Source organism: Bidens hawaiensis, unplaced genomic scaffold (assembly GCF_021521415.1).
Source record: "Bidens hawaiensis isolate Kalapana, Puna unplaced genomic scaffold, B.hawaiensis_p1.1 tig00004020_1, whole genome shotgun sequence".
Taxonomy (NCBI): domain Eukaryota; kingdom Viridiplantae; phylum Streptophyta; class Magnoliopsida; order Asterales; family Asteraceae; genus Bidens; species Bidens hawaiensis.
The window spans coordinates 977,771-1,002,092 of record NW_027491236.1 but is presented as its reverse complement, the minus strand read 5'-3'; the positions used below and the strand labels follow the sequence as shown (position 1 = coordinate 1,002,092).

General features: G+C 40.6%; 1 protein-coding gene and 1 pseudogene across 2 annotated transcripts; one reads left to right on the top strand and one right to left on the bottom strand.

The window, feature by feature from the left end:
- The first annotated feature begins 1,513 nt into the window (after nt 1-1,513).
- LOC143624993 (type I inositol polyphosphate 5-phosphatase 13-like) lies at nt 1,514-9,975 on the top strand. The gene is made up of 10 exons (XM_077095473.1): nt 1,514-2,264; nt 3,040-3,292; nt 4,039-4,846; nt 5,459-5,583; nt 5,693-5,777; nt 6,664-6,975; nt 7,781-8,048; nt 8,524-8,647; nt 8,731-9,088; nt 9,643-9,975. The coding sequence occupies exons 1-10, from the start codon at nt 1,514-1,516 to the stop codon at nt 9,973-9,975; spliced, it is 3,417 nt and encodes a 1,138-aa protein (XP_076951588.1).
- Nucleotides 9,976-10,779: 804 nt separating this feature from the next.
- LOC143625096 (ankyrin repeat-containing protein At5g02620-like) lies at nt 10,780-24,026 on the bottom strand (annotated as a pseudogene). Its single transcript, XR_013152214.1, has 5 exons — nt 23,852-24,026; nt 13,403-13,931; nt 12,937-13,034; nt 12,556-12,867; nt 10,780-11,731 (listed from the first exon to the last, which is right to left on the bottom strand). The product of XR_013152214.1 is annotated as an ankyrin repeat-containing protein At5g02620-like (transcript).
- Between the last annotated feature and the right edge of the window lie 296 nt (nt 24,027-24,322).

The following is a 24,322-nucleotide window of genomic DNA, read 5'->3' as shown; positions in this document are numbered from 1 at the left end:
TACAGAAGATTCTAGGCGTTATTCGTTAGTAGAGACATTATTTACTAGCTCAATCCGCCGTGTATGTGTTAATGTTTGAGTTACGTACTAAGGGGTTTCCATCCATAACATGACATGAATATAATCAGGTTTTGAGTTGGCATATCCAACCCGTTTTAAAAACCGGTCATTATTGAATCAACTTGTTCAACTAAATCCCCTATTTAACCTCTTTAGTTAAATATGGTTGACTCGTTAGCATGTGTAATTAACCACATTGACCCACTAATTACCCATATTACCATTTCATTTACGACCCACTAACCTTATCAACACGTCCACAACTTGATTATATATTACCCGTTAAGCCATTTAACACTATATATATATATATATATATATATATATATATGGTTTGGATCAAATACAAATAAAATTAACGTGCTAAACGTGAGAATCAAGTAGAGTAATTATGTAATTACACCATAGAGTAATTACGTAATTACTCAATGGTGTAATTACATAATTACTCTACTTGTATATATAATTACTCTACTTGATTCTCATGTTTAGCACGTTAATTTCATTTATACGTTAACCCTTATATATATATTAAAAACCAAAAGGTTGTTGTCTCACAAATTTTACTATTTCATGACATAAACCAATTAGGCTTTCATATGTGTCCATTGCATCTCTACTTTCAATGTAGGTAGTTACAACAAATTCATTGTCAACTCTAATTTTAATGTCATTTATCACATAACCGTATTGATTTCTAATAGTTTTGCATATAGTTTGGAAAATACAAATTTTTAGTCATTGACTTTCAGTTTCATAAATATATATATATATATATATTTGGCCCCTCAAATTTAAGTTTCACATCTATACTTTTTCCCCGTCAACTTTTATTTTCCATGTTTTATATATATTTTTTTCGACCGACCAGTTTCCCGTCGTGTGCTAATCGCAACGCACGACAGCTTTTGAATTGCCACACAAGTTTCAGTTCTGGCCCGTCAACGTTTGTTTCAAATATTTACTTTTTGGCTCATCAACTTTGGTAATGCATTTTTTACCCTTACATATTTACTTTTTAGTCCATTCAACTTTGGTAAGGAACTTTTGCCATAATACTTGTACTGTAACACATCGAATTCATACCGACCGACTTCTCGCCGCGTACTCGCCACTTTGAACATCTAATGCATTTAACCCGCTCCGCTGCAAAGCGCGGATACAATTACTTGTTTAAAATTGAAATAAATGGGTTAAACAAATGAGGCAAATATTTATGCGGTTTCTTTTCTATAAGAAAACATCATGTTAACGAAAATAACGGGCAGTTAATAATATTTGCATGGCAGTGAGTAGGTGTAGCCACGTCTTCCTTGACACCTCTCCTTTCTGTTTCAGTTCCTGAATTTCATTTCATCAATTCCTCTAATGTAATGTAATGTAATTATCATCCATCCATTCAAATTCATCACACGCAACATTTGAATCATTTCCAATAATAACAATCGGGAGAATGAGCCGACGGGGGTCAGTTGACGCCGACGCCTTGTCCACCTCCAAACGCCACCACCGCAACCACAGCCTCGACGGCTCCACCATCTCCAACGCCATCGACGACCCTCCTTTCCACCCGCACGCCGTTGACGACTCCCAAATTCAACATTACTACTTCCACGAACACAACGACAACAATAATAATAGTAACTGCAACAACAATATCAATAATAATCATAACAACAACAACGACGACGACGATCCGACCGACGATTTCAACGACCAGCATCCGTTACCGGAGTTCACCGCCGCCGGCGGTACAGGCTTCTTCAAAGCGCCGTCACGGTCCGCCGTGCACCCCGGCCGGCCGACGGCGTTGGAGCTCCGGCCACATCCGTTACGTGAGACGCAAGTAGGCCGTTTCATCCGTACAATTGCGTGTACGGAGACTCAGTTATGGGCGGGTCAGGAGTCTGGTGTTAGGGTTTGGAACTTTTGTGATGCGTTTGAGCCTGGGTTGGGGATAGGGGGTAGGGCTAGACGCGGTGATGAAGACGCGGCGCCGTTTTACGAGAGTGTGAATACGCCGCCCACCACGTGTTTGATGATCGACTCCGGGTGTAAGTTGGTGTGGAGTGGGCATAAGGATGGCAAGATTAGGTCCTGGAAGATGGATCAGCAGATTAATGACGATGCTCCGTTTAAAGAAGGGCTTTCGTTTCAGGCGTATAACCGTGGGGCGGTGCTTTCCATGGTCACGTCTTCGTATGGTAAGTTAATAAGTCGGTAACATAAAATGTACGGTATAGTAATCCAGATAACATAAAATGTGGTTAATAATATGGACAGCCATATTTAGTAATCCAGATAGCATATAATGTGGTTGATGTATTAAGCGTAACAAACAAACAAATGTGGTTGATGATTTAGGAGTGTTTGGATTCAGATTTTCAACGTTATTAACTTATGTAGTCGAAGGCGCAAGGGTGAGCCTTGGGCCTAGGTGCAAAGTGTTTAAAAAACAAGCATTGCACAGGGTGTCAATATATCATTTTTAGAGGTTTTAGACATGTTTTAGGTTCATTTAGGGCTAGTTTAGGCAGATTTAAGGCTATTTTCGGAGGTTTCGGGCTATTTTAGTTAGGGGTGTGAAATTCTGACACAACACAGACCTAACACGAAAGTCACATGCTTAAGTTAAATGTAAACTGGTTTGAGTCTGTTTTGGGTCGAAATCACGAACATGTTAGCTAAACAGGCCTTGTTCGTGTCAGCCTGGCAGGTTAGTGGGTTGACTAAGTTAAATTGGTTGGGTATTTTAATGCCCAAGTTTCAAACTTACAAGAGAAATCAATGTAAAGTTTTCTAATTAAAATGCAACTGTTTTATATACACTTGTATTTTTTTATTGTAAGATTGTAATTTTAAAGTACTAATATGCGAATAAAAAACTACTTAAAAGGGTTGTTTTCGTGTCAACCAGCAAATATTCATGTCATGTTTGAGTTAGGTTGATGATTCAAGCCATTTGTTTGAATTATGCAGGTGATATATGGGCAGGGTTTGAGAATGGAGTGATAAAGGTGTGGCCATGGGAATCAGTTGAAAAATCATTGGCTTTATCACCCGAAGAACGCCACATGGCAGCTTTGCTAGTCGAGCGGTCAGGTATTGACCTTAAAAGCCAAGTGACTGCCAATGGTGTTTGTAGCATACCTTCTTCGGATGTCAAGTATTTGTTGTCAGATAATGTGACCTCTAAAATATGGGCAGCTAGTTCTCTATCTTTCTCATTGTGGTATGATATTGTCTTCACTATTTCTCTAGAAAAATGATTTGTTTCTAATATATTTATGGTGATGATTGTACATGACATAATAATAATAATAACAATAATAATAATAATAATAACAACAAGAAGTTGTTGGAGTGTTTTGACAAATTCTGATCATCTTTGAATTCCTGTTGCAAAATGAGAAGTCTTGGCAAATGGACTTGTAATCAGAGATTGAAATGATTTATAATTAATACTATAACAAAAGAATATACGTGAGTATATATAGGGGTCATGATATACATCAACTTGTCTGTCATGTCACATCATACACTTGTAAGCACAATCAACTTTGGTGTGCATAACCTTTCACATCATACATGTCGTATGATGTCATACGGCTCCCGTATGATTTCTAATCAACTGTGGTGTACAAAACCTGTTATACATCATGCATGCCATATGAATGGGCGAAAAATGGTCGAACGGGCCATATGACTTTGTCAACCACATGATCATACAGGTAACGGGCCGTATGATTTGCCACTTATACAACCCATATGACCATTTTCTTCCTGTCATGCAGTATTACATGACATCTAACATGACTAAAGTCTTTCAAATTAGGCTTTTAAACAAGGCGGTAATTAGGTAGTTTTATTTTACTATTTGATAATCAGTGCAGCTAGTACTAAACCAATTAGTTAATTCAACAAGCAAAACCAGAACCTAGTTATTCAAATATTAAAAACTGATTATTGCAACTACAGGGACGCACGTACATTTGAACTTTTGAAAGTATACAACGTAGACGGACAAATTGAGAACCGAGTTGATGCATGTTCAGAAAAAGATCAACCACCAGAAGAAGAAGGAAGTGTAAAATCCAGTTCAAAATCCAAAAAAGAAAAACAATGTGGTTTCTTACAAAGATCACGCAATGCAATAATAGGAGCTGCAGATGCAGTTAGAAGAGTTGCAACAAAGGGCACAGGTGCATTTGCAACAGAAGATGCCAAAAAAACCGAAGCCCTTTTACTCGCTTATGATCGAACCATTTGGGCCGGGTGTTCAAATGGTGTATTGGTCCAATGGGACGCTAATGGGACCCGTTTACGTGATTTTCACCACCATCATTGTGCTGTACTTTGTTTTTGTACTTACGGGTCACGAATATGGGTCGGGTATGTTAGTGGCATGGTCCAAGTGATTGATCTTGAGGGGAATTTGATTGCGGGTTGGATTGCACATAACGGGCCCGTGATAAAAATGGTAGTTGGGAACGGGTCGATTTATAGTTTGGCTACTCATGGTGGTATACGCGGGTGGTATATTTCATCTCCCGGGCCTATTGATAATATTTTGAGACCAGAATTATCGAAACGAGATGATATGTATAATGTTGAAACGGTTAGGCTTATGGTTGGTACATGGAATGTGGGTCAAGGAAAACCGTCTCCTGAAGCACTTATTTCTTGGGTCGGGTCACAAGCTTCTGATATTGATATTATGGTTGTCGGGTTGCAAGAGGTCGAAATGGGGGCCGGGTTTCTTGCAATGTCTGCTGCTAAAGAAACTGTAAGATCTTTTAATCTCTAAAAATGTGAAACTATGTTTGTTTTTACTCACAAGAGCCCTTAAAAGTTTCAAGCTTTGCTTAAACTCTGAAATGATTAAATAGTTTTGATTTAAGCTAATTCATCAAGGTTTATCTTTTGTGGGTGAAATCAAAGATGGGTTACCTACAAATAACTCAACATATATGTGCTTGAAGTTCTAAAAGGGTCGTGTCTGCGGGTCTAACCCGATACGAACTTGAAAATCGTGTCAGATATACAAACCCATACACAACACTGGTACTCTCAGGTTGACACAAACGCAACTTGTTCAACCCAATTTTTTTTACCTTTTTATTTTTTTTTCGCATATCAATACTTTTGACTTACATCTTTACGACAAATAATGCAAATGCATATAAAACAATTACCATTTTAGTTATAAAATCTTATGTCAATTTGAATTCTAGTTTTTTTTTTTATTTTAGCACAAAATACCAAACTAGCGAATTTCGTGCTAGGTTCATGTCGTGTCAGAAATTCACACCCATATAGCATTTATATCTTATCGTGTATCTTGGTTGTAAGTGTGAACCCTTTTTTCTTGCACTCATTGGTATCATGTTGAGTGCAGATAGGTGTTGAAGGAAGTACTAACGGCCAGTGGTGGCAAGATGCCATAGGGATAGCTATAGACGAAGGATCTACTTTTGAACGTGTAGGGTCTAGGCAGCTTGCAGGCCTGCTCATAGCCATCTGGTATTACTTTCACAAACATAGATTCATACAAACTAATCTGAATATAAACTTCTTTTAGCCAAACTTTTAACTTCGTATTTTGCTGCATTATGCTAATGTGCATTTTCAGGGTACGAAAGAGTCTTAGAACACACGTAGGGGATCTTGATGTTGGAGCAGTTGCTTGTGGTTTGGGTCGTACGTTTGGTAATAAGGTAAGCATGTTTGTTCACTAAAGCGTCTTATTTTTCATTTTAGGTTGTAGTTTTGACTTTGACTCATTTACTTAGGAAAGGATTGATTTAGATTGTTTATACTCTTAACGGGCAAAAAAGTCAAAGGATTCGGATCAAATTGGTTGAAAATCCCATAGGGTATTTTAATGCATCAAACCTGCTAAAGCCATTTTGTTAAAAATAGATGATCTATGTAATACTATTTTTTTTAATTAGTTATTCAGTTAAGTTCAGCTTTCCTCCATGTGGTTTGGCCAAAATTGCCACTTTAATCCGAACTTTTATTTCTTGCCATGGAGACATTGTGGTTTGCATGTTTTTGCCATTTCAGTCCAGATGACTAACGCCGTCCACCTTTTCTGTTAACTTTTTACAATTGACGAAAATACCCTTAATTCATACAATAATAAAAATTAAAAGAAACATCTATAATAAATTTTTTTTGCAAAAGTCTAAAACACCATTCAAGTTAACAGAAAAAGTGGATGGTGTTGGTCATCTGGACTGAAATGGCAAAATTGCAAACCACAATCAGTCACAGTTCAAAAAAAAAATGTCTCCCAGACAAGAATTAAACTTGCGTATTTAAGTGATTATAAAATACTAATTTTTGGCGAAAATATTTTCGGGCCAACCTGACATGTTTTGACCGGTACCAAAACAGTTTGACCCATTATCCAACCTGCAGAAAACGCCTTTTGCCACCTCTACATTTCATGTACAAAAATCTTGACATAAAATAGTCATACTATGTACAACTAGAAATATATGTTTCTTTGCTCTTCATAGATTTTCTTATTATCATTTGTATAGAATGCAACAGATGCTACATAGCTAATGATCATGGTTATTTACTTTTGAGCAGGGGGGTGTAGGGTTGAGATTAAGAGTTTATGACAGAATTATATGCTTTGTCAACTGCCACCTGGCTGCGCATTTGGAAGCAGTCAACCGCCGGAATGCTGACTTCAACCACATTTACAGAAACATCACATTCGGGCGATCAATCAATAACGCATCTGGTATGGCGCGATACCTGTTTTTGTGTTGCTCTCTTGCCTTCATCACATATTTATTTTGGGTGCTTTATTCTTCCTATGGCTTGTTATGGTTATGGTTGCTCCTCATTCTTTCAGTTGGTGTCTCTTCGACTGCCCAAATGCCTCGTCCCGCTACTGTAAGTATACCTGTGCATAGAGTGAGGTTCAAATCCAGAATGAGTTTTGCCTATAAAGTAGCATTGTGAGCCTTTAATCAAATTAATTTAATAGTTAAGAACTTAAGATTGATATTTTGAAGTTATTAATGCTTGAGAGGGGCAAAAGCAGGCAGTTTATAAGACCATATATCTATCTGTATGCATAGAGAGATTCAAATTAGTTTTGCATAAAAAGTGTAGGAAGCACTGTGAGCCTTTAACCAAACTAATTAAATGGTTAATATTGTTTATAAAGTTAACTATGCTTGAGAGGGGCAAAACAGGAAATTTAAGCTTGACTTTTTTTTCATTAAATACTAGCTCCATCAATTTTTTTAAACTCAAATAACTATCATATACTTTATTAGTTAAAAAGAAAAATTATACCATAAAATCAAGAATTGTCTTCACTGATAGAGTAAGTAACGTGCACCAAATTTTTTAAAATTCAGTTAACTTTTATATACTTTATTAAAAAAGGTATATCATAAAATCGAGAATTCTTTCTCTTTAAAATGAGTATAATATTGGTAAATAATATTTTTTAAATGGAACTTTACTAAGAATATATAATTTATGCGCGAAAACAGCACAGTTGTATGTAAACAACCAATTATAATTGGTAAACCAACGCAGTTATATAAATGGATGCCAATACCCCTCCCATTGCATGTTTTAGACCAAAACTCACTTTGTATGGAACCTCTGTCTGTGTGCATATGCATGTGTAAACTGTAAGCTATTTGTGCTTTTGAGAGATGGATTATTTTTCCAATGTCAGCAGCCTGTTGCTATCAATCCTGATGAAGGGAAGCCAGATCTAGCAGAAGCTGACATGGTTATCTTTTGTGGGGACTTCAACTACCGTCTTTTTGGAATAACTTATGATGAAGCCCGTGACTTTGTTTCGCAAAGGAGTTTTGATTGGCTGAGACAAAAGGACCAGCTACGGGCTGAAATGAAAGCCGGGAGAGTTTTTCAAGGAATGAGAGAAGCCTTAATCAGATTTCCTCCAACTTACAAGTTTGAAAGAGGGAAACCAGGCTTAGGAGGTAATATATATGAAACGTGACCGAATGAACTTGAACAAACTTAAACCAACAAACATAAATGAACGTAAACTTACTGACATAAAAGAACACACAAGGCAAGTGTTCATGTTCGTGACTTCGTTCGTTTAACTAAATGGACAAAGTTTCTTGTTCATGATCATTTATTAAATAAATGAATATAAACGAACTTACCGCCAAACAGTTAACGAAATCCCGAACGTTCGGATTGTTTACAAGCCTAGTCAAAACAGCTTAGGTTGACCTAAATAATTATAAACACAATAGTGCCAACATGATTACAAAGGTAATATTATTTCAATAATAAACGATTTTTTTGAATTATTCAAGAAGTTATATGAAATACACTTTAGACTACTTTCGACCCATTGACCAGTTGTGTTGTTTCCTTCTTAGTTCTTGCAAAAGAGACTGGAATAATAATATATCTCTTAAATTGTCACCTTTTTATTTTTAGGATATGATTCTGGGGAGAAAAAACGTATACCCGCATGGTGTGATAGAATATTATATAGAGACAATCGGTCATCACCAACATCAGAATGCAGTTTAGCATGCCCAGTTACAGCTTCAGTTTGGCTGTAGGTCTCTTTGGGTAACTTCCCTTATTTTTTAACCCCGTCTTATTGTATAAAATCATATTTCTTTGTAATAACATCTACAGGTATGAAGCTTGTATGGATGTAGTAGAGAGTGATCACAAACCCGTCCGCTGCAAGCTTGAAGTCCAAGTTGCCCATGTTGATAGATCATTAAGAAGACAAGAATTCGGGAAAATATTCATGTCAAATGAAAAAATAAAATCCATACGTGAAGAATTACGTAATGTTCCGGAGGTTTCACTTAGTACTGACAAGATAGTACTTGAAACTCAAGAAACGTGTTGTTTAATGGTCACTAACAAAAGCAACCAAGAAGACGTTATTTTTCAAATTTTATGTGAAGGTCTGTCTGCTGTCACCGAAGGTGAAGAACCCGAGTATCGACACAGAGGTTCATTTGGTTTTCCTAGATGGATTCAGGTAATAATCTAAGCAGCAGTAGGCATTTTCTGTTTTTGTAGACTGTTTTAAGATTTGGGAGTTGACACTAGAGGTTGAGTTAGGGATATTAAATGGGTCGTGTGTGCGGGTTGGCGTGTCAAACCCGACATGAAACCGAAAGTTTTACACAAACCTGAAAATCGTTTGAACCTAAACGCGAAAGGTGTATTTGTAGGTTGACATGAATATGGCCTGTTTGACCCGAAATAAATGTTTTTATTTTTTTTACATATTTAATTTTAATTTAAAAAGTGTATTCGATTTTTTAACTGTCCCGAATTCTTTTAAAATACGATGTGGGTCAAAGCGTGTCGTCAACACTTTTTTGTCCAATTTTTTAAATCTATGTTATATGATTTAGGACAGTTGTAAGTTAATAAATAGAAGAGAGACGAGTTTTGACCCATTTCATTATCAGCTAACTTATTTTTATTTTTCTTTTAGTATTTATCCGTTATTACCGTTAACCAATAATCAAACATATACAACTTGAGCTGACCCGTTTACGTATAAAATGATTGAATGTGATGTAGGTGACTCCTGCTGTTGGCATAATAAAACCAAGAGCCGCAGCAGAAATCTCAATACACCATGATGACACACATACCTCAGAAGACGAGGGGGCCCCACAATGGCGCTCTGAAGACGCTCGTGACCAATTAGCTATCTTATCAGTAGTAATTAGAGGCAGCAAATCAACTGCAACAAGAAATCAGCAGTGTCATGTACACTATCGTTATTCTGCCAAGTGTCCAGTGCAGCGTCAACCGTCAACAAAAGGTCTCGGTTCTAAGAAACATCAGAGCTCAAATCATCGGGCTTCTGCTAAGTTTGATGATCATCATCGAAGTAGACATGAATCTTGAATGAAAACTAGACAAGAATCTGGTGCTACTTGGCCTTTTTGATGTAAATACTACATGCTGATGCAGTGCTAGATTCCAAGATCCTTTGTGTTGTTAAGTTTTGTGCAATAGATAGGTTAATGGTAATTTTTTTTTTTTTTGGGTTGAATTAACTGATTCTATGATTATGTAGTGCAATCATGCAAAAAAAGATTCTGCCTCACATTAGATGTAAGCCTGAAAAATGGGCGGGTATGTGGTGGTAGTGCAGAAGAAAAGGGTACAAAGTGGGCGGTTAAGTAGGCCGGTATGAAATTGGTTCGGCAAAGACCAGTCACGATCCGATCCAATAGTTTGAAATGGGTTTGAGAATAGATATCCGTTGAAACCAGTTAGAACTAAATCAGACTGGTTAAAAACTGGTTTAAAACCAAGCCGTTTAAAACCGGTTTTCAAACCAATCCGGTTCTTTCCTCTTATAAACCAATTTGGGCGATCCATTTTTGACTATCTTTGACTCAATCCGAACGGGCTTTAAAACCGATCCGGAGCAGTCTTGTGTACCTCTAGTGGTGATCCTGGCCCATTTAGCCATAAGTTAACGAGTTTAGTAAAAGTAATCCATTTTGACCGATTAAAGAGCACTTATGAACCAAACTAACATTTTGGCCCGTTACCTGACCAGCCTGCCTACCTGGCCACCTGCCCACCTGTAAGTTCATCATCCAACCAATCATGACATATGCACTACTTACTAAAAAGAAAATGCAAAAAAACACAGCTTTTCCTGCAATATAATTGTTCTATTAATTACATGCAAAACATATTGTATAAACTCACAGGAAGGGCAACTGTGTTCATCTGATCCGATCAACTTATCGACTGAACTCAAAATTCCAAAAATACCCTCAACCCACTATCTTTCAGACAGCATACATTCTCTTATACCTCTCACTATAACTCTTAGGATCAGATGCCCCCATTGACATTGAAAAAGACCGTGAATGGGTCTCGGCCCGTCTTATATTCCTCATCTTATTCTCCTCCAACCGATGCCTAATGACACAATAACACATTGACCCGATAGTAGTCAACATAATTGTTGCACCAATCACAGTAGTATAAATAGCAAGCCACTGCTCATGACTCCCCATAACAATATAAGTCAGAGAAATAAACGCAACCGATATTGCAAGACACGCAAACCACATAACCTTATTAATCACAAACATAAGCTGTCTCTTAGCCTTCTCCTCAATCACCACAATAGATGTCTGAATCACAAACGAGACAAAAAGGGCTAAGCTGTCAAACAAAAAGAACAAGATAAACGCAGCATTGTTGGCTATATTGGCTTCGCCGAGTGTAAAACCATCTTTTTTCTCCTCAACGTATTGACCTGGAACCGTGAAAATGGCTGCAAATGCCACGGTGGCGATAAGAACCGCGACAACAGTGGCTGAGTTAATGGCGTTGTTGAGCCCGTTAATATGGAGCTTTTTGACTTTTTTTGCAATCTTGCGGACCCTGAACCCAGTTTGACGGGTCTGTCGGATTTGGGACTCGACATCATGTTTAATGTCACTGACGGTTTGTTTGAGTTGCTTGGCAGCACTTGGCGGTTTTCCATAGTCTTTGGAGTGAGCAGCTCCTGCTTGTTTAAAGTATCAACCATTTCTGTTATTTTAAGGTTTTCTGCAATGTCAAGAGGTGTTTCTCCGGCTTTGTTGACTGCATTGATGTTGATGTCTTCAAATGATAGCAGGCAGTTAACAATCTGACAGTTACAACAAATCAAGAACAATTTTTTATATTATTATTATTTATTGTTATTAATAAAATACAACTTTGTATATGTGCAAATAAACCCCGACAGTTAGAGGCGTCAATTTCTACCCCTTGAGATATGAATGATCAATTGGGGTTGTGTACCTGTGTTTATCTCAAACGGGTCAAATCAAAAAATTTAGTTAAAATGGTAATGGTTTGAAAGATGCCAAAAGCCATGTAAACGGGCCAAGCTGCTCATGAGCTACTCAAGGTCGGCTCGTTGAAAGCTCGAATCGAGCCAAGCCTTAACAAGCTCAAGCCTTAAAATAAGTTTTTTTAGTAAACAAGCCCGAGCCCGAGTTGGCTCGCGATCGTAACCAAGCATATTAAATATATAACTTTACTTAATATAATAATATGTATTTTTTCTAAAAGTTATTGTTATACAAAACTTATGATAAAAATAGCTAAATAATATATTTTATGTTACATACAACAAATTATAAATAAAATACATATAAAAAACAATATGAATGTTTATAAATTAATATAAAAAATAATGAACGAGGCAAGCCTGAGCTTTAAAAATTATACTCGAAACGAGCGAAGCTTGAGATCTCGTAAGTTAAACGAGCCAAGCTCGAACTCTCATAGGTAAAGGAGTCGAGCTCAAGCTTGGACAATCTTGGGTGTGACTTGGCTTGTTTACATTGTAATAATACCAGGTCCGTCCAATCCGACCCACTAAAAATAACTTTAACCGACCCGTCCATCTTGCCACCTCTACGCACAATGAGTGAATAATCAAAGCTGCAAGGGGGAAAGAAAAACCTTAGTTCGGCTCTTTTTCGTTGCAATATGAAGAGCAGTATTCCCCTTATTATCTTCCAAACTCAAAACAGCTGGATCGGGTTTTATTAACTCAACCACCATATCACTATTATGGCCCTTAACCGCCATATGCAGATCGGTTTGACCCTTTTTATCAATCCTGAAACCAATACTTGGGTCCCTATTCAATATAGATTTTGCAACTTCCAAATGTCCCATTCTTGCTGCAGTATGAAGCAAGGTTTTACCATTGTTTCGGGCTATTTTGGCAAGATTTGAATCAGCATCAAGAAGCAAGTTGACAACATCAATGTGTCCTTGTGCTGCTGCCGTGTGTAAAGCGGTTGAATTTGAAGAATCGGTGGTCATAACAACATCAATGTGTCCTTGTGCTGCTGCCGTGTGTAAAGCGGTTGAATTTGAAGAATCGGTGGTCATAACAAGGTTCGGGAAAGAGTTCAGAAGTTCCCTCAAAACTTCTGCAAGATTTGACAATCAGAATAAGTTAAAAAGCAGTAATGCAAGATGTAAATAAATTTGAAAATTTGTACAAAAAAACATTATTATGCCTCTCAAGTTTTCTGGTTCTAGATTGCAGACACACATTGTAAAGATTTGTTAAAATGAAGATGATGATACAAAATTTATGCAAATGCCCTTTTGATCATTTCATCGTTAATTTCTTGAATAATCAACATGTGTCAAATACTAGCCCATGTATAACAACTTTTGATTGTTACAATATCCCAAAGTATCCTTATTATTCATATCACATTATCAATTTCAAACTTCATTTTCAAAATGCTACTAAGAACTAATTTTCAATCATAAAGAAGGGTAACCGTACCTATATGTCCCTGTTTGGCAGCAATATGAAATGGATCATAACCGTTATTGGCGGCAATGGAGGCGGTTTGAAGATCAATATGTTTCAAGAACTGAGCTACAACATGAGAATGTCCATTCTCTGCAGCCACATTTCTTGATTCTGTTTAGATAATGCATCAAGACCAAGATTCTGAAGAATCTCTATAACTTTTGTCAGATTTCCTCCCCTACAAGCCAAATGAAGCATCGAATCCCCTCGTTTTCTGGGTGACTTTCGGTTTTTTGAAACTCATCTGTCTACCCATGGCTAGTCTGAAACTCTTTTGTTTTTCCATGGCGGAAGCACGAAAACTTTGCTGTTTTTCCATTTTTCCCAACCGGAAACTAATCTGTTTTTCCATGATCGGTAATATACCCGGAACCGAAAACAAATCTTTTTGATGAATTACCTTTATAATACTTTGAAAAACATCAAATTTCCATGTGCCGGTGTGCAGAAAGCCCTAGATTCTTGATGGACAGTGAAAAGGGGTCAAGAAATCAAGAAACTGCAAACGGATTAACACCTAGAATCAAAGTTTGAATCTTTTTGTAGAATTAGACACCAACACACATGAAAAACATAAGACTTTAATATTCCAATGTGCAGAACTCCTAGCATCTTTATAAACAGTAAAAAAAGACAGCAATTTAGGTACCCCCTACAGGCCACAACTAAAGATAGAATCTTTTAGATGAATTAGTGAGCAAGAACCCTGAAAAACAAATATTTCAATGTTCCAAGGTGCAGAAACTCCTAGAATCTGTATAGACAGTAAAAAAGACAGCAATTTATTTACCCCCCACAACTAAAGATAAAATCTTTTTGATGAATTAGTGAGCAAGAACCCTGAAAAACAAATATTTCAATGTTCCAAGGTGCAGAAACTCCTAGAATCTTTATAGACAGTAAAAAATCAGAGTTCATAAACACAGTTCTTACAAATCAGAGTTCATTAAAACTTTCGCGGAATATAAAAACTTTCATGAAACGTTACAGCAATCCAAAACTTGCCTTAATTAAACATTCTTGTCTTTCAAAATAAACGTCAATTACATTAAAACATCTTGAGTCTTCAGATGCCAGTCTCCTATTCGCCCACCATGTGCCCGCTCAAGCTAGTTGTCTCATTCTACTCACCTGCGTGCATACTAAAAGTCAGCTACGCTGAGTGAGTTCTAGTTAATCGGACGCCATACAATACATACACATACATACATATCCGAAGATACATATCCATACCTAACTAGTTACCCTTCTGTTCTACATACATACTTACTACCATACATACATACATATCTACAATCACTAACCTCAGTCTACCGAGAGTACGTTCATAGTCCGCCGTCTATACCTGTACTCAAGGTCGTGAACACGTAAAAGGTCCGCAGTCCTTACCTATGTTCACCATTTATGGTACGTGCAAGGTCCGCAGTCCTTCCCTATACCATCCTACATCCACAACACGTACAAGGTCCACAGTCCTTCCCTATGTTGCAACCTAAACCATAGCACATACGAGGTCCGCAGTCCTCCCCTATGCTACCACAATACAAATACAGCACGTATAAGGTCCACAGTCCTTTCCTATGTCATCCTACATCCACAACACGTACAAGGTCCACAGTCCTTCCCTATGTTGCAACCTAAACCATAGCACGTACGAGGTTCGCAGTCCTCCCCTATGCTACCACAATACAAATACAGCACGTATAAAGTCCACAGTCCTTTCCTATGCTGATGCCTACCTATAATACGTATAAGGTCCGCAGTCCTTAACTACGTTGTCGTCTATTATCTGTAACACGTATAAGGCCCACCGTCCCAATCTACGTTTACATCTATCATCTACTTTACGTATAAGGCCCGCAGTCCTTAACTACGTTGTCTTCTATTATCTGCAACACGTATAAGGCCCACTGTCCCTATCTACGTTTACATCTATCATCTACATTACGTATAAGGCCCGCAGTCCTTAACTACGCCATCACCAGCCGAGTCTATGTCCGACAAAAGCTAGAGGGATTTGTCATCCTAACTTACTATGTCGAACGTAGAACTCACATACCATTCGTGTACCTGTATACACATACTTCACATATACAATAATTACATTATAGCATAAGAACACTCTAGGCGTTCTTTACATCATTCATTTAACAACCATACCCCTTGTCGATACGTGCAATATCCGAAGATCATTCACGCCCCGACAAGTATTCATTTGTAATGTTCATACATCTTCGATATATAATATTCGTACCTTTATTTTTAACCTGACAGTACGCGCAATATCCGAAGATCGTTGGCGTACCGGCAAACAATCATTCATATCCATCACATATATCACATATGGCATACACTTATCACTTAGGATAAATGTATTAACAACACATCGAGTATGCACACAGCCCCGAAAACATAACAAGGAATGGGGCTAGAAACTCACCTGAACTCTGCTTCTTCCTCCGATAGTTGTAAATCCCTTCTTTAACTGAGCTCGGCTGACTGTATAAGTTACACGTATCAATACTCGCCTGATTTAATCTGGTGGCCTGGTATTAGCTTACTTTTACTTATCGTTTTTAATTTATTTTCTAATCAAACTTGACTTTAGGCGAAGTTAAACCTTAGGCGAACTTAGCTTTAGGCGAAGTTAAACCTTAGGCGAACTTAGCTTTAGGCGAAGTTGTCATCAGGCGAACTTAGCTTTGCAGGCGAAGTTCATCAGGCGAACTTAGCTTGCAGGCGAAGTTGTCGGCTGCAGCTACTGTTCGTCCTTAATCATCTTCGTTTCTTAACCAAATAACTCGATTTAGGTATCCACGGAATCGTCTGACCAGCGCCTACAAACCCCAACCATCAAATCGACCTAACATCGATGTTTAAAGGGTGCGATTTAGGCATATAGGTTACGAGTTATTTTATCAATCGATTAACCCATCAAATCGTAACCATTTTCAGTAAGTTTAGCTTTGTTGGATTCGTTTTTACCATACAAACACAGATCTATCATTTCTATACTAATCCAAACCTAAACGAACAAGTTCTGGATATAAACGTACCGTAAATGAGTCGAACTACGAACACGAGCTGGTTTTGTTGCTTTGGTTCGTCACGACGATCTAGCACCAACGAGCTCGGGTCCTCGCCTTTGGATCTTGGTTCGTGTTGTGTGTTTTGAAGTGTGTAGAGATTAGGATGGATAAATGGACGGAATGGAAATGATTGGGGTTTAAGGGGGTATTTATACTCCCTTAAGCCCATGGACCGAAGGCCCATATTTCCTTTTGGCCCATATCTAATCCCATCTAATTATCCTACTAAGTCTTCATATTTTGCCATTATTATTATCGTTCCACTAACTCGTTTATTTCACCCTGAAGAAACACTAAGTGACCCGGTACAGATTATAGATAATCTGGGGGTTAAGTAATGTTTCCCACGAATGAGATCTAGCTGAGAAGGCTGTTCTTCAGGAGACCTGCAAAACAAACACCGTAAGCTCGTCACTGAGAAGGGGGGGGTTCCTCCTTGTGACCACCCTCCGGCGTGAGAATCAGACTAGGTTGCTCTGAATATAAGTGTATATTAAGAGATTGCTAGAAAACTGGATAGCAGATGATCTTACCATTCCAAGATGTTGGAGTATTTATAGCCGAAGGTAGGTTTCCCAGAAGGTACAGCCGGCTGAATAGTATTCCTGTTCAACCAACAGTGGACTATGCACAGGCCATACTGGTTGGTGGGTAGGTTACGGCCAACAGTAACAAAGTCGGCTGCACTATTCCACCAACTGTAGATTATGCACGTCCCACCTACTGTGGATTGTACGCAGGCTATGCTGGTTGGTGAATAGGTTACGGCCAACAGTAACACTATTCCACCAATTGTAGGCTGCGCATGCCCCACAGTCAGGGTTGGTGAGTAGGCAGCGGCTAATAGTGACAAACAGTACTAGAGGGTGCTCCTCCTCGCACTGTTGTCGGTGAGCTGTCACCCTGTGATTGGCTCATGGGCTGTTCTGGTCAGATCGTCTGTCCTATCCATACCTTGGTAAGTATAGTACAAAAGATCTTTCAGAATCAGACTGGCTCATTTAGGCGGGATTGTTCCCGCCTTGCTCATTCCTTCATGTGACTACTGAAGTAGCTAGTGTCTTGTGCGTGTAGCCCTGCTGTCTGCGGGTAGCCTTCCCTGATGGCTTGTATCCGCAACTGCGGGAACAGGCGGGGTACTTCACCATTGGGAGGCTTTCCCTGCGTGTATAGCTTGCGTACTGCGCGTAAGATTCTATGAGCATGGTGGGTCCTGCGGGAGTAGATGGCCTTTGCGCCGACGTCCCTGTTCAAGGTGAGTCTTGCGGGACCAACTGGTCTCTGCTGGGACCTACCTCTTCAAGTCCCCCCAGTCCAATGTTCTTCTCATGAATGTTTAATAAAGTGAGGTGAACTTTTGGACTTTAAGCAAGGGGTTTTGAAAAGGGTTTTTTAGTTTTAAAGGTTCTCCGTGGGGATTCTTCCCGCGGGTTTCCTAATGTCACTTGCAAAAATTCCCGATTTTTTTGCTTGATCTTTGGGTATGATGCGGGTAGGCATGTAACCTTCTCGCAAGTCAGGAGCGTTGAGTCTCACTTGTGTGGATTCTCCTTGAGGTTTTAGTGGCTTTGAACATAGTGATCAATTATGTTTAAACCACCAATTCCATCCTGGAGCCTCAAACAATGTAGTTCTCTACGTTCCTGCTATGCGGGGATGTTATTTCCGTTTCCGCAAGCATTGCCCAGAAGATCCTTCTTGGTTTCAATTCCCTGCGGAGCGCTAGGTATGTGAAGGGTTTTGCCTTAACACTGTACCCGCGCTCGTCTTATGGTTACTTTACTTTCAAGGTCCCCTCGCGTTAATTCCCTGCGGGTGCTAGGTATGTGAAGGGCTTTGCCTTAGCACTGTACCCGCACCCGTCTTATAGTTACTTTGTTGCCGGGGTATTCTTGGCTTCAATTCCCTGCGGGTGCTCGGTATGTGAAGGATTTTGCCTTAACACTGTACCCGCATCCGTCTTATGGTTACTTGGTTGCCAAGGTAAGGGGTATTTTCCCGCCTACTTTTGAATCTTTTTGAATTTTGAATTTTGAAATTCGAAATGTTGGTAAGGATAAGAACAATCCAAACATCTGAAACGTCGTGCGACGGTTTCTTCTGACTGTGTCAGGACGTGCAGGAAGTTATGGTGACGTGACAGAACATGGTCATTCCAGTCGCTTTTTCAGGCGCGTGGGCGTGATTTTTCGTGCGCGTGGCCGCGAAATTACTGGCATACGTCCTTTCAACAGCTGTTGCCAGCTTGCTTTTTGCCACGTGTCATAGTTTCATTGCACCTTCGATTTCTCTCTCCTCCGCATTAAATTCACCGCATTAATTGCGATTACTATATAAAGGGGGAGAGGGTTATTTGCAATTCACACTTTTCACTCTTCTCTTCATCTTCTTCTTAGTGATTTCCGGCAAATACTCCCCTTTTTCAGGCAAGCATTTTCCCGAAATCACTCTTCTTTCTGCAAAAATGTCCTCTCGTGATGCTGAAGCTATAGCTGACGACAGGGGTACTGCTGGTGAGTGCCAGTGTGCTCTGCCCGGCGATCAGTACCGGTATGTTGTCAGGAAGTTCATGCTCGATCATCTCGAGCCTGAGTTTCCTGAATCCCACCAGACCGTGTACGATGCCCCCAGTGGCAAGATCGGGGTTTATGCTGCATTTTTTGTCTATGGGAATCTTAGATTCCCATTGACAAAATTTGTTTACCGTGTCCTTGAGAGGCACGGTGTTCATTTAACCGAGCTGCACCCCATGGCGATCGCTAAGATTCGCCATTTTGAGTGGGTGTGCCGGATTTTGGGCATCGAGCCCCATGTGGACCGCCTGATGACCTTCTATACCTGGAGGTGCATCCAGGGGTGGTACACCCTAACGACCCGTATTAAGGGTCTGAAGATTTGCGATACCGAGCGCAGTCTTCGCGCGTGGAAGCAGGAATTCTTCTACATTTCTGCCCGTGCCATCCCTCTTGCCATGAAGTTTAAAAATGGCCAAGCGATACCGAGCCTTCACGCCCCCAACTACCAGGAGGCGGAATGGTTTTCGAAGATATCTCGAATCCAATCTCCGGTTTACCGGTTTGCGGAATCCGGGATGGTCATGTTAGGGATGAGCCGGGTGTGGAAGGATGCGTCTCAGGTTCCCATCCTTCTCGAATACGGTTTGAACTCTATTCCCTATGGTATGTCTTGTCTTTCTTTTTGATGCGAGTTTTTCTTCTAACTGTTTCTTTTCTTTCAGAGGGAAATGATTTGGAGTCGCTCCTGTACCCGCGGGAAGCTGACGGTCCTGCGCGGATGGGTACTCGTGCTCTGGATGAGGGCGAGTTGCCCATCCTGGAGCAAACAGCGGATCGGTTTGTGGAGGTCTATCCGCTGGGCCACGAGATCCTGAGCCACCGGCGGCCAGGTAAGGCGATATTCTTTCCTCAATCCCTCAATGCTGTACCCGCTGCTGGAATTCTTGACCTGTCTTCTTCTGAGGAATCCTCAGATGCTCCTCCATTGGTGCGGAAGAAGAAAGCTGCCGCCGGCGGGAAAGGGAAAGAGAAGGCCTCCACAGCCGGTCCGGTGGTTCTATCTGACTCGGAGTCAGATAGTGAAGAGGTGGCGGGGAAGCCCGGTGGTGATAAAAAATGTGGCGGGGAAGGCCTCCACAGCCGGTCCGGGGAAGCCCGGGAAAGGGAAAGAGAAGGCCTCCACTGCTCCGGAGGCTACGACCGTTACTTCCGGAGAACCAACGAAGACGACGGTGACCGGTACCAAGAGGGCGGCTCCATCGGGTTCCTCCCCGCCCATCCGTACGTTCAAGGTCAAGAAAACCCGTAAGTACAATCATAGTTGTCTTTGTAGATTTGTTACTTTATAAATTTATCTAACACTTTCTTCTTTGTGCAGGCGTGGATGTTGACGCATTCCGGGGTAAAACGCAGGGGAGTACCTTCCCGCCAATGACGGTAGGCTCGGTTAGCCTTCCTGAGGCGTCGACCCAGGCGCCTGCGCCTGCATCCACTGGTCCAGTTGCTCATTCATTTGAGCCAACTGTTCCGGTCGAGATGACGTCACCGCCGGCCGTGAGTGCGATTTTTACAGCATCCTTCACGGAGCCGGCGGTTACTGCTGCTGCTCATGAGGCGGCGACCGCGGCGGCGACCACGGCGGCTGCCACCATGCCCGCGCCACCGGCACCAATGGCCGGACCATCAGGTACGCGCAGGGCTTCCCGCCGATCTTTGCCACATTCCCGTCTGCCTGACCTGTTGGATGGATTTCCTTTAGGTTCGGGTGATGGGTTTGGCGGCTATCGGCCTGTCATTGACCCTACAGGTGCGTAGGGTTCCTTTCTTTTTTCCCTTATGTTTTTTATCATCTTTTCCTTACTGCCTTTGTTTCTTTTGCAGTGACGGATTCCAATGAAGTGTATGTTCCGCGATGGAACATACGCCGAGGAACAACCCTTCGCACACCTGTGGAGTGCGTGGACTGGGTTCGCCACGCTGCTCCCCCGGGTGCGTTGGGGGAAGCCATGGTTAGCTACCAGGAGGGTAGGCTAACCAATGAGCTTCGGGTTCTCCAGGCCCGGATGCAGCCGCGCGTCGAGCTGCTTTGTCGTGAAAACGACAAGTTAAAAGCAGCTCGCGCAAAGGAAGTATCTGAAACGCGGGCTCTTCGGGAGGAGAACCAACAGCTGGCGGCAGCTGCCGCCGCCAAGGAGAAGGCCTTCAAGGCCCTCGAGGTTGAAGTTCAGGCGCGACTCGAAGCCCGCTCCAAGGCTGCCCAAGCTGTGAATGAACAGCTTCGGCTGGCCAAGGAGACAGCGCGAAATGCAACCGAGAGGGCTGCCCAGGCTGAAGCCGTTGCTGAGCCTCTGCGTGTGGAGAATGATGAGCTGAAAGGCAAATTAGAGGCTCTCCAACGCGCTCATGATGCCTTGGCAATGGAAGATGCCAAGAAACTCCAGGAAATCCTGGACCAGAGGGGGGTGCTTGACCAAACCCAGCGGAAGCTTAAGGGCGTCGAAGAGGCTGCCGCAAAGGAAGTTTTACTTGCCAACCTTAACAAGAGCGAAGCCGAACGCGCCCATAACGAAGCTCAAGCTGCCCTCCAATGGCTTCTTCGAGAAGCGTTGCCTCAGGTATGTTTAGCTTTGTCTTCACGCTTTTCTTTTGTAAGAAAAAGTTCTAACACTTGTATTTTTTTCTTTGTAGGTTGTGCGTCGGGTCTTTTCAGAGACCTCGTACGATGATGCTATGAGCGCAGCCCTCAACGCTTCTCATGAGGATGGGGAAAAGGCCGGCTTCTTGCTTGGTCTAGGGTTTGTTGAGAAAGGCGTCCCGCCTTCCAACTTCCCTTTGTTCGATGTGGATACCGAAGCCATTTATGACCAAGCATTGAACCAATACGCCGCCTTCCCGCATCCAGTGGTGGAAAAGGTGGATGAAGTAGCTGTTGCTGATGATGGGTTAGCTGTCCTCAAATCTTTCCTCGAACCACCCCGTTCTTCTGACGGAGCGGGTCCAAGTGGAAGCGGCCCTGAAGCTTGACCCCGAAGATCCCTTTCCATTGCTAAGATAGACTTGTATAGATTCTCTTTTAGGCGGGTAGTAACCCGGCCATTCTTGTAATATATTGAAATATAAATCTTTTTGCGTATAAGATTGTTATTTCCTTCTTTGGATTCCTTGCTTTATAAACTCATGACTTGCATACTTAGTTTAAGTTAGCAATTTTCCAAGTGTTTTAGAATAAGTTAACCTGTTGAACGTGGTTGATGGGTTAAAGTTTCGCTTCCTCTTTCGTGATTGTGCGGGTAGAACCGTCACTTGCACTTGGTAGGATGGCTAAACTTTAACCTTCATCTGACCTGCGTGTAGGTTTTCCTCATTTTTCCTCGAATTTTCTAAGTACTTAGGATAAGTTAACCTTTGAACGTGGTTGATAGTGGGTTAAAGTTTCGCTTCCTCCTTCGTGATTGTGCGGATAGAACCGTCACTTGCACTTGGTAGGATGGCTAAACTTTACCCATATCTGACCTGCGTGTAGGTTTTCCTCATTTTTTTTTTTTTTTTTAGGATAACCTTTGAACGTGGTAGATGATAGTTTGAAGTTTTGCTTCCTTATTCGTGATTGTGCGGATAAGACCGTCACTTGCACTTACAAGGATGGCTAAACTTTACTTACATCATACCTGCGTGTAGGTTTCCCTTATTTTTAACGTTGTGTTTATGCGGGCTTTGCCGCCTTCCACACGTAACGACTTACTTCTCCCTGTTTATGCGGTAAACACCGGCACCAGTGGGGAGTTCATAAGGATAAAGGTAAACACATTATGAAAGGAGAATCATTTCCATTAGAAGTGGCTCTTGGCCTTTTCTTTACAAGTTTTGGAATTGATCTACATATAACATTTGCGTAATTGAGCTCCATTCCATGTTCTTGGGATGGGAGTGCCATCGAGCCTTTCGAGCCGGTATGCGCCCTTTCCCAGAACTTGTTTGATAACGTATGGCCCTTCCCAGACTGGGGCCAACTTTCCTGGGCGTTCTTGGTTCGAAGCCTCGTTGTTACGCAGTATGTAGTCTCCTTCCTTGAAGTTGCAGAGTTTTACCCGCGTGTTGTAGTACTTTGCATTTGTCGTTTGTAATAAATATTAATATAATAAATATTTCGGGATGTTACATCTTTATAGACAGTAAAAAAGACAGCAATTTATTTACCCCCACGACTAAAGATAAAATCTTTTTGATGAATTAGTGAGCAAGAACCCTGAAAAACAAGTATTTCAATGTTCCAAGGTGCAGAAACTCCTAGAATCTTTTATAGACAATAAAAAAGACAGCCATTTAGTCACCTCTAACAATCAAAGATATAATCTTTTGATGCATTAGTGAGCAAGAACCCTGAAAACAATATATTTCAATGTTCCAATGTGCAGAAACTCATAGAGTCTTTATAGACAGTAAAAAAGACAGCAATTTAGTTACCCCTCACAATTAAAGATAGAATCTTTATGATGAACTAGTGAGTAAGAACCCTGAAAAACATCAGATTTTGATTTTCCAATGTGCAGGAAGCCCTAAATTCTTGATGAAAAGTTTAAAAGGGGGGTCAATTTTTTTTTTAACTGCAAATCAATAAAGACCCATGATCCAAACATCAAAACTATTGACAAATGAGGAATCAACATACCTCAAAACAGCAAATTCCCATGTCCCAATATGCAGAAACCCCTAGATTCTTATGAAAAGTGAAAAGGAGTTAAGAGGGCTGCAACTAAAAAAGGGATAAACTTTGATGAATGACAATAATAATAATTAATATCTAATTTGAGCACCTGAATCTAAAGAAGCTTCTTTAAGAGTTAGGCAGATGAAATACAGCCGCCAGTAGATGTAACAGCCAAGAATGGACGGAAAAGAATGATGGAATCTGAAGGTGGGACCCACTTTGCATATGATTGATTGGTGTTGAGGCCCACAGCAGCCATCAGACAAACAGAAAAAGCATTATAATTTGGACCCAAGTTGTTGCAGACATCATCCAGATGGAAGATAATGGTGAAAGATGGCCTACTGCATAGATTATAGAGATGAAAGATTAAACAAAAAATAATACTAAAAAACTTATACTTAAATAATACTAAAAAGATTATACTGTTTTAATCGACTCTCATCTTAGAGCATCTCCAATGCAACGTGTACGGCGGATAGCATATCTTGATTTCCAGGTAGATGCGCACAAATGGAGGTGGGCCCGAGATTTACATTACGGTTACAACATTAATGAGAAAATAAGTGTTTTTGAC